This window comes from Crinia signifera, chromosome 8 (genome assembly GCF_055691185.1).
Source record: "Crinia signifera chromosome 8, ASM5569118v1, whole genome shotgun sequence".
Lineage (NCBI taxonomy): Eukaryota > Metazoa > Chordata > Amphibia > Anura > Myobatrachidae > Crinia > Crinia signifera.
Window position 1 is genome coordinate 176,986,602 of NC_139224.1, and position 11,166 is coordinate 176,997,767.

The following is an 11,166-nucleotide window of genomic DNA, read 5'->3' on the forward strand; positions in this document are numbered from 1 at the left end:
ATGGGGAAATGGGAAGTGGAAGGACAATGGAGTAATACTTCTGTAAGTCCCGCTTATTCCTAGATTGTGCTCTCCTCTCGTTGTTTTTGTAATAACCAATATATGGTCTGGGATAAACTGGTATCATGGGTATCCGTAAACCTTGCTGGATGCCTTGCTTTTCGAATGCACTGGTGGGCAAAGATGGTAATACCTCACTTCTTGGATTATAAGTATGCAGGTGGTGGTTTCCCAATTTGGAAGTCCAGTATTAGGATGCCGGAAGATGGTAAATGGGCCCTTGGGGGGGAAAAGAGAGGGGGACCTGGTTCAAGGGGATATGGTTGGTAGTGTCCAGAGTCCAATTGTAAGTGGTTCAGCCTGACGCGTTTCGTTGTACTGGCACAACATTTTCAAAGGTGTGCCATAGTTAGTATGCTCTGGGTTTATATACCCACTAACTGTGGCACACCTTTGAAAAAGTTGTCTCAGTACAAGACCAAGTACAAGATCAGCCAGATCATTCTCCATTAATATGGACCATCCAGTGCTGGTAAGCATTTTACTATATTATCCTAAGACTCCAGAACCACTCCCCTGGAGCCCGTGGGATGAGCAGGGTGGTATTCTGGGAGACAGCGGGTCCTGGTACTCTGACCTTATTGTCTAAGCATCGATCATCAGACAAAGGATGGATTGGTTTCTAATTCTGGGAGCATGGAAATTTATTATTTTGATGCTTAGGATGATGACCATGAAGGAAGTCTAGAGATGAACTGTCTATAACGAAGTCTCCAAGCCTGATGGGTTATCATCCAAGTTCTTTAAAACTTTCTTGGACATCTTGCCTCCCTATCTTGTAGAGGTAATTAATGAAAACCTGGGTCAGGGAACTCTCCTTCCTTCCCTCCATGAGGGCCTACACTTCCATATTGGGAATGGGCACCTCATCCTATTCTCGTTGTAGGCAGAAAGGTTCTAGAAAAGGCTCTCTTCAACTGACGGATGGAAATTTCTCCGCACTGGGCCGTAGAACCCTCAGCGCTGTCTTTGGCGGCAGAAGGGCTGTAGAGCGATGCCATGCTGAGAAGTTGGGGGAAGTGTTTACTGGCATTGCATCAGTCCAGTGAATCTTCAGTAGCCGTGCTAGACAGCTACTGTATGGGTGGTAGAGTGGCTGCATGTTACAGGCCCTGATTTCATGGCTGAGTCAGGGTGTCCGTCAGGGAGTGAATCTTGAGCAAAAGATGGAGAGTAGCACTGTAGGGGGGTAGAGGTGGGCCTGGAGTCTCCAAGGATGTTGGTGGCCTACAGTATATTATATTTCTCCTGTCTTCCATGGCATGAGCAGGTTACACCGCAAAGCATACAGCTGTAGCTCATTGCTCCTGGATACGGCAGCTCTCTAAAGCTGTGTACACACGGGGGTGATAGGGGCTGAAATCGCTGGAAATATGGTCGCAGGCGACCATATTGCCAGTGATGGGATGCGCGCTCCCGTTTTCAGCCCCATTCTAATCGCTGGTCGCAGGAGCTTGCTCCTGTGACCAGCTGATTACCTCTGCGGCACCACCGGCAGAGGTTCCCTTTCATCAGCGACCATGATGAAAAGGAGACACTGAGCAATATATCTCCCCCGTGTGTATGGGGCTTGAGTGCTGGAGTATAACCTGCTGGACGGCCTCCACAGAACAGCCCAGAAATCCAGAATTCTAGGAGTCCAGTTTGGCCGTGGTGATCACGTCACTGAGAATTGGGAGAGGAAATTGGAGGAAGCTACGAAGGTGCAGTCCTAGAGATGGGAGATTCCTCTTAGGAAAAGGTTTAAATTGTGGAAAACCTTCTGCTTACAATTTTTATATCCATTATGTGCTTTTTGTTTTTCATTGTGGTCCAGGATTAATTATTTATTCTTCCTATTGTTCCAGGGAATAGTATGTTACATATCGAGAGGGAACAAGGGGTGGGGGTCTGAGTATGTTCAACCCTGCAGTGTTACCTTAACTAAAGGTTTAGGAGCTGGATACAAGGGTTTTACATGCTCTGTGTATGTCGGGGATGATGGATATGGATATGAGGATGGATTCTGTTAGTGGTCCAGAAATCCCTTTGAGTAGATGTCAAAGTCTCTTCTCATCTTGTAGCTGTCTCTTCTTGTTCCCAAACATTTTTTGGGGTTTTCTTTTTCTGTAAAACCATTTGCAAGTGCTTAAACCCTCTACGGGGGGTATTCAATGCGTGATATTTCCAACAGTCGAAATTATGGGCACACATTGAATACCCCCCTGAGCACCTATTGGAGAAAGAGTGATGTATAAGTAAAATGATTCATATTTTTCCTTTGCTTAGTAAGTCAATATATTGCCGATCTGATGTTTGTTAAATACGCATTGACATAATTACGATTTTTATCTATATATAAAGTTGTTGCAAAGCTGTTACTTAACCTCATGCAGCAAAGCTTAATAAAGAACATCCGCCGGTAACCTCGCTTCATCTTCTCTCTGCCACTGACCGAGTCCTGTCAGCACTCACTTGGGCTTCTGGAACCGTTCCCTTGTTAAAGTACTGAACTAGAACACAGCATGTTTTCAGTTCCATGGGGGATTAGATATTCCCAGTGGCCAGCCATATACTTAAACAATATGGAAAGTGCCATAGCACGTGTTTCCCCTCCGTGCGCATCGGATGGAACCCGAAATTGCTATTTGTCCTATCCTGTGGCAGTCAATGTGATCCTGCCATCTGGGAAGTCCTGCGGCTCGTAGCCATGGTAACACATGCGATACCTCCACTTAGTGTATATGGGGGGGGGGGGGGGCATTTACTCCTTCATTTTGAGATTTGGAACAGTCACAGAAGCCCGTTACTTGCCGTTTCCAACCGATCGCGATCACTTAGGCAGGCCTTTGGCACTACGTCCGTGCAGGGGTGCAGCCGGTGATGTGTGGCGCAACAGTCTATGCTAATAGGCACAACGCTGCAATCTTACCAGGTACGTGCACCGTCTATTCCTGCAGGCGATATGCAGCACTGCGCATAGCCATGGCTATACCATGTACACATAGCCATCTGGTCAGGTCTCTTACACAATTGTCATTGTCACCTAGAGGCCATTACACCAAGTCAAATCGTTTATTTTGCAGATACATGTTCAGCATTCATTAGGGCTTTAGTAAATAGCACAGTAACACCTTGATCATGGATTCTTGGTGTGAGCGCAAAAGGATATTATTTAGGTATACTGGAACCCCGAGGCCTAATCTCACCCCTTGTATGGGTGCACCCAGCTTTGTACCATGGTATGATGGTGGCAAGTGTAGAGACGCAGAAGGGGAGGAGTTAGCATGAGGATAGACATTATGCGTCACAGAGTTATAAGGACACGGACTGCAGCCAATTACACTACACCAATTGGAATACCCCTGCCCCAGCTGCCAGACATCCGCTTGTTTCCTCTACCTTTAAATTTCTAAAATATCAAAATTTTAGCCAAAAGATCTTTTTTTTTCTTCTGCCGGCAAACACATAGGATGCAGGATTACGTTCCCAGATCAGGTTTTTTCACACACACAAAAAAAGCTTGGCGCGAAGGATTGATTAGCAGGAATTTTGTTTTGTGTGCCTGAGGCATGTAAAGTGTAATCCCCAATAACTGCCGCCATCAGGGATAACGGGATAGATCTGGGAGAGTCCATTAGATGCAGTGAATTACTGCAGCTAATTTGATGTTATCTTTTATTAAAAAATGTACCAAAGGTGACAATGAGAGTAATTAGAGCACAACTCTCCCCTAACGATGCAAGTCCTACAGTATGTGACACACACACACACATTGTTAGAGAATGATTTAATAACGCATCACTTTTTCCACTTTACACAACATGTTACATTTACAAAATAAAATCACAATTGTGTCCAAATTTAATGAGAAGATCTGCGGGACCCCACAATCCAGACGTCCATGACTCCGGGAGTTCCAGGTGTTTGGCTGCCCTGAATAAGTGTTTGAATAGTGGCAACTGGTCTTTGACGCATGTTTATCGCAAATCTCAAGGTCTGTCGGTGCCCATGGTATAGGAGAGAGGGGGGGGGGGGGCACAGACCACAGGGAAGATTTACTACAACTTCAGAGAGCTGTCCCCGATAGCATCCAATCGCATTCCAGCATTTATCAAGTATGTGTTATAAGATGACAGCTTGGACCGGATTGGCTGCTTGGGGAAGCGGCTCCACTCTCCTGTTTTAGTAAGCCGAACACATGCAGATCTCTAATGACTATCAGAGTACAATGAAAGCATTACATGGTTAGTTACCAGTGTATAAAAAAACTATTTATTTTTTAAAAGAAAGAAAAGCGCTTTACTGCGAGTAGCTCACAACGGAGAGGTAGATGTTACAAGGCTTGATGATAGAAATGTACAAAGGGGGAAAACTTGGCACTTCCCAGGATCAAACCAAGACGCTCCTTCCGACAATCTGATCAGGGGATATAGTTACTCTGCAGGAGACAAAAGGCAGATTAGCACCAGGTATCTTATTACAAGACACCGCAGTTACAGGACCGCCTACTGCGGCAATGCTGCTTACTGAAGCCAACTGTGCTACCCCCAAAAAAAGATTCCTGCCACATTACAGTGGTTCCAAAACATTCCCAATTCTCAGCATCCCTAGGCCAAAGGTTTCTTATTGAGAGATTCAGAAAATAAAAAACTCAGTGAAGCGTCATCCTTAGGGCCAGGTGTGGGGACAGAGACGGAACTACCAGTGGTGCATCAGTGCAGTACTATGGGGCCCACTGCGGCCCCTGCCAAACTCTGCCTTCCCCTGTCACCCACGGCCGTGTTGCATATTGTGAATTTGGGTTGGGGTTGAGAAGGGGGGCCAAATTATATTTTAGCACCGGGGTCCACCACCCACACGTTCCGCCACTATATGGGGTGGCGATTTCTGTTTGTCACATATGTAGGATTGTCAGCCACCAGCTCTGGTTTTCTTACAATGTGGTCCTGTACCACCAAGCCATGGCTCCCCGGCAAATGCCCACAGCACCCATTTGGGAATCACTGCCATATTGTAGACAGGCTGGCTGTGGTACCATTCATTTGCTTCTGCTAGGTGCTCACCTCATACCCACATATCACTACAGAAGGCATCTGACACATCCAGAGACAGCCCAATATGGGTCATTATAAGGGGTGCTAATGTAAAACACATGCTGATTATTCTAGCAGCCTGCATCTTTGAAAACCCCTTGCAGTTCCTCTTCCCTGACGAACTCAGTGCTGTGGTGCTTCTAGCACAGTGTGGTCTGTATTTCAGCACTGATATGCTGATCCAGACCTGTGCTAGAAGCAGCACAGCAGGGTGCGACACCCTTGGCAGGGGAGAGGAACTGCACGGGGTGTGGAAATATGCAGGGTGCTAGAATGAACACTATAGAACTATTTAAAATAAAGGATTCAGTGTTTACGCTACAATAGGACGTAACCAGATGGGTCACAGACACCATATGAGCAACAAGGTCGGACCAAGCAATAGGTCAACACAAAGAGGATGACAGAACTTTCTCCCAACTTGGAAAAAAAAAAAGGTTGGACTTTTTTTTAACTTTAAGATCAATATTGACTCCGATTGGGCACGGTAAAGTGCGCCCAGTTCAGAGGTAGTGCAGCAGGGCACCTGGCCCAAAGTATAGCGAGCCATGCGTGGGAATGGGGTACATAATTGGGGGTCCTCGTGGTCAGGTATCAACACGGAAATAAAAAACTCATGTCAACCTTTAGCGTGTGAACCATGTGAATGTCATGCATACTTTACCACGCCCCCTGCCGATATGAAACGCAATCCTGCCCACTTCCCCAACGGGGTATAATAACTGATTCTGTGCAGCCCTGCAATGCCCAATCTGATGCCCACCACTGCTGATCAATGGCCCAATAGAGGGGAGTTGGCAGACTGCGCACCACGTGTGACTAATGGTTTGCGATGCAGACCCATTCTCCAGGGTGAAAGAGTAGAGGCCATTTGCATAACAGTGGAGAGAGATACAGTACAACCAGCTCCATGTTCCAGGCAGTGTGGACAGGAGCGGCTTGGTTGCTACTTTATCTCTATACTTTATTACTCTTCATTTAGTACATCTGCCCTTAGAAACTAAAAGCTGCCCCCATACACTGGTGCAATTTTGGCCATTTTCACACGATTCATTGTGCATTAGATCTGGAGATCACAAGGGCTGTACTATAGACTTATCGGGCTGGGACGGCATACATGCCTCACAGCGATGATGAGATCATGGGTTCCATTCCCACCATGGCCCTAACTGTGTGGAGTTTGTATGATCTCCCCGATAGGTTAATTGGCTCCCAACAAATTTAACCCTAGAATGTCTGTGTGTGCGTGTACATGTGGTCGGGAATATAGATTGTAAGCTGATGTGAATGTTCAACTATTCTCTGTACGGCGCTGCGGAATATGTGTGCGCTATATAAATAACCGGCAATAAATATAGTGAAAGGGCCTTCTGAGCGATATCGTTCACAATATCCTCCTGAGCGTGCACTAGATAACGATGTGCAGACCACAGAACATGCAGGTCAATTTGACTATATAGCCGACAACCCACATGTTTAGTCGCTATTATTATATTTATAAGGCGCCACAAGTGTTCCGCAGCGCCGCACAACTTAACATTACAGTAACTGAATATCAAAATGGAACACTGGTAAAACGACGCCTAGTGTGTATGGGGCATAAAGCGCTGTACATGTGTAAGTACGTCACTAGCGAGGCACAGCCGACAGCTCTGTGTGTACCTGACCCTGGGCATTATGGGTAATAAGCACAACCAGTGTTCCCAGTATGCGCAGCCCATACACATACTGTTAGTTATATCTCCTAGTGTGTATGGGGCATAAAGCGCTGTACATGTGTAAGTACGTCACCAGCGATGCACAGCCGGCAGCTCTGTGTGTACCTGACCCTGGGCATTATGGGTAATAAGCACAACCAGTGTTCCCAGCACGCGCAGCCCATACATACATTTGTGTAAGGTTTCAGCCCATTATGGGACACAAGAAGCCCCCACACATGTAGCATAGGGACTGTATGTACGGAGAGCCTGGGAAATACCTCGGCCCTGGCACCAGTGCAGCCGCTATATTGTACCGAACATCAGGACGGTAAAACGTGAACTTACCAAGGAGAGGAAAACACATTTACAGGAAGGAGCAGACTTTGGGGGGCCGGAAGGGGTTTGTGCTGGAGGAGATTCCGGTTAGTAAGGGATCGTGTTGTGCGTTCTGCATGCAGAACTGCTTCAGGTCAGCGGCAGCCTGAGATACCTGCAAAACAAGGGACAGGGTGTGAGGAACGCAGCACAGACAAGCAACATGCCCGCACCTCCAAGGTGAGGACCCAAGATAGAGACCCTGCCCTGTTGCCCCACTCACCAAGACGGGGACCCCGGCCTGCTGCCCCCCCCAAGATGGGGACCCCGGCCTGCTGCCCCCCCCCCACAAGATGGGGACCCCGGCCTGCTGCCCTCCCCCCCACAACATGGGGACCCCGGCCTGCTGCCCTCCCCCCCACAACATGGGGACCCCGGCCTGCTGCCCTCCCCCCCACAACATGGGGACCCCGGCCTGCTGCCCTCCCCCCCACAACATGGGGACCCCGGCCTGCTGCCCTCCCCCCCACAACATGGGGACCCCGGCCTGCTGCCCTCCCCCCCACAACATGGGGACCCCGGCCTGCTGCCCTCCCCCCCACAACATGGGGACCCCGGCCTGCTGCCCCACCCCCCCACAAGATGGGGACCCCAGCCTGCTGCCCCACCCCCCCACAAGATGGGGACCCCGGCCTGCTGCCCTCCCTCCCACAAGATGGGGACCCCGGCCTGCTGCCCTCCCCCCCCACAAGATGGGGACACCGGCCTGCTACCCTCCCCCCCACAAGATGGGGACCCCGGCCTGCTCCCCTCCCCACCCAACACAATATGGTGACCCCGGCCTACTGCCCTCCCCCCCCCCCCCAAGATGGGGACCCCGGCCTGCTCCCCTCCCCCCCCACAAGATGGGGACCCCGGCCTGCTCCCCTCCCCCCCACAATATGGGGACACCAGCCTGCTCCCCTCCCCCCCCCCCACAAGATGGGGACCCCGGCCTGCTCGCTCCCCCCCCCACAAGATCAAGATGGGGACCCCGGCCTGCTCCCCTCCCCCCCCCCCACAAGATGGGGACCCCGGCCTGCTCCCCTCCCCCCCCCCCACAAGATGGGGACCCCGGCCTGCTCCCCTCCCCCCCCCCAAGATGGGGACCCAGGCCTGCTCCCCTCCCCCCCCCCACAAGATGGGGACCCCGGCCTGCCCCCCTCCCCCCCACAAGATGGGGACCCCGGCCTGCCCCCAGGGGGTGTGGAATTACATATATGACCATATACACTACATCGCTGCTCCCGGTGCCATTTGGAGATGGAGACTGTTACATATCCCCCCGGGGGCCCCCTCCCCCACACAGGGCGTGCATACATATAGCGGGTGTACATGTAACGGGCGGCTCCGGCCCCCTCCCCCAGGAAGTTTGGGGGGTCTCAGCTCCTCATGGTGCCTCTGAGGCACGGGGCACCGCACTCACCTTCACCCGGTTGACACTGGCCTCCAGCCGCAGCTGCTGCACTACCTTCTTCATGGCCGACACGTTCGCTGTCCCCGACATTGTGCCCACAAACTTTTCCGCCCAACTTTCCGCTCTGTGTGTGCACTGCGCTGCGCGCTCCCGGACAGTCAGCCACTGCGCATGCGCCGCGCGTCCAAACACCTCCCTTCTACCTTCCAGCGGGGAGCCCGGAGCGCGCTTCTGCCACACAGAGCGCGCATACAGCGGGGAGCCGCCGGGAGCGCGCCGCCAGTGTACATACAGAGAGAGGGCGGGAGCGCGCCCCGGGGAGGGGGGCAGGAAGGGCGGGGGGTGTTGTTGCTGGTCGTCGCCGTTTCCTGAGTGACTGCATCTAGCTGTCCCTGTACTAATGTCACTGAGCTTCCTGAGCCGTAATAGGAGGAGCACAGGGAGGGCTATTACTTATTTATACCCCTTCCCCATTATACTTCTGCCATGCACCTGTGCACCTAAAATGTCCATAATAACACCATACACCTGGTGCACAGGTAACAGGTGCTATACTGTATGTACCCCTTCCCCTATTATACTACCATGCACCTGTGCTCCTAATGTCCATAATAACACCATACACCTGGTGCACAGGTAACAGGTGCTATACTGTATGTACCCCTTCCCCATTATACTGCCATGCACCTGTGCACCTAATGTCCATAATAACACCATACACCTGGTGCACAGGTAACAGGTGCTATACTGTATGTACCCCTTCCCCATTATACTTCTGCCATGCACCTGTGCACCTAATGTCCATAATAACACCATACACCTGGTGCACAGGTAACAGGTGCTATACTGTATGTACCCCTTCCCCTATTATACTGCCATGCACCTGTGCACCTAATGTCCATAATAACACCATGTACAACACCTGGTGCACAGGTAACAGGTGCTGTACTGTATGTACCCCTTCCCTATTATACTGCCATGCACCTAATGTCCATAATAACACCATACACCTGGTGCACAGGTAACAGGTGCTATACTGTATGTACCCCTCCCCTATTATACTGCCATGCACCTGTGCACCTAATGTCCATAATAACACCATGTACAACACCTGGTGCACAGGTAACAGGTGCTATACTGTATGTACCCCTTCCCCTATTATACTGCCATGCACCTGTGCTCCTAATCTCCATAATAACACCATGTACAACACCTGGTGCACAGGTAACAGGTGCTATACTGTATGTACCCCTTCCCTATTATACTGCTACCATGCACCTGTGCACCTAATGTCCATAATAACACCATGTACAACACCTGGTGCACAGGTAACAGGTGCTATACTGTATGTACCCCTTCCCCTATTATACTGCCATGCACCTGTTCATCTAATGTCCATAATAACACCATACACCTGGTGCACAGGTAACAGGTGCTATACTGTATGTACCCCTCCCCTATTATACTGCCATGCACCTGTGCTCCTAATGTCCATAATAACACCATGTACAACACCTGGTGCACAGGTAACAGGTGCTATACTGTATGTACCCCTTCCCCTATTATACTGCCATGCACCTGTGCACCTAATGTCCATAATAACATCATGTACAACACCTGGTGCACAGGTAACAGGTGCTATACTGTATATACCCCTTCCCCTATTATACTGCCATGCACCTGTGCTCCTAATGTCCATAATAACACCATGTACAACACCTGGTGCACAGGTAACAGGTGCTATACTGTATGTACCCCTTCCCTATTATACTGCTACCATGCACCTGTGCACCTAATGTCCATAATAACACCATACACCTGGTGCACAGGTAACAGGTGCTATACTGTATGTACCCCTTCCCCTATTATACTGCCATGCACCTGTGCTCCTAATGTCCATAATAACACCATGTACAACACCTGGTGCACAGGTAACAGGTGCTATACTGTATGTACCCCTTCCCTATTATACTGCCATGCACCTGTGCTCCTAATGTCCATAATAACATCATGTACAACACCTGGTGCACAGGTAACAGGTGCTATACTGTATGTACCCCTTCCCCTATTATACTGCCATGCACCTGTGCTCCTAATGTCCATAATAACACCATGTACAACACCTGGTGCACAGGTAACAGGTGCTATACTGTATGTACCCCTTCCCTATTATACTGCCATGCACCTGTGCACCTAATGTCCATACTAACACCATGTACATCACCTGGTGCACAGGTAACAGGTGCTATACTGTATGTACCCCTTCCCCTATTATACTGCCATGCACCTGTGCACCTAATGTCCATAATAACACCATACACCTGGTGCACAGGTAACAGGTGCTATACTGTATGTACCCAGTGGCGGATTCAGGGGGGGGGCACCCGGGCACGTGCCCCCCCTGTCATTTTATTTTGTAGCTGAGGACCAGGGCTTTCCAACGAGCCCAGCCCCGTGTCTCTAGCCCCCCGGGAACCGGAGATATCGCCTGGCAAAGCTGTAACGTTTTTTCCCCATAGGATAATATGGGACCCGTCAATTCCGACCCCCACCCGGTTCC

General features: G+C 50.1%; 1 protein-coding gene across 1 annotated transcript; it reads right to left on the bottom strand.

Annotated features, from left to right (window-relative positions):
* Positions 1 to 3,812: 3,812 nt before the first annotated feature.
* Positions 3,813 to 8,791, bottom strand: GNG5 (G protein subunit gamma 5). Its single transcript, XM_083157869.1, has 3 exons — positions 8,616 to 8,791; positions 7,181 to 7,325; positions 3,813 to 4,480 (listed from the first exon to the last, which is right to left on the bottom strand). Exons 1-2 carry the CDS (start codon positions 8,694 to 8,696, stop codon positions 7,200 to 7,202), a joined length of 207 nt encoding a protein of 68 aa, XP_083013995.1. The 5' UTR covers positions 8,697 to 8,791; the 3' UTR covers positions 3,813 to 4,480; positions 7,181 to 7,199.
* Between the last annotated feature and the right edge of the window lie 2,375 nt (positions 8,792 to 11,166).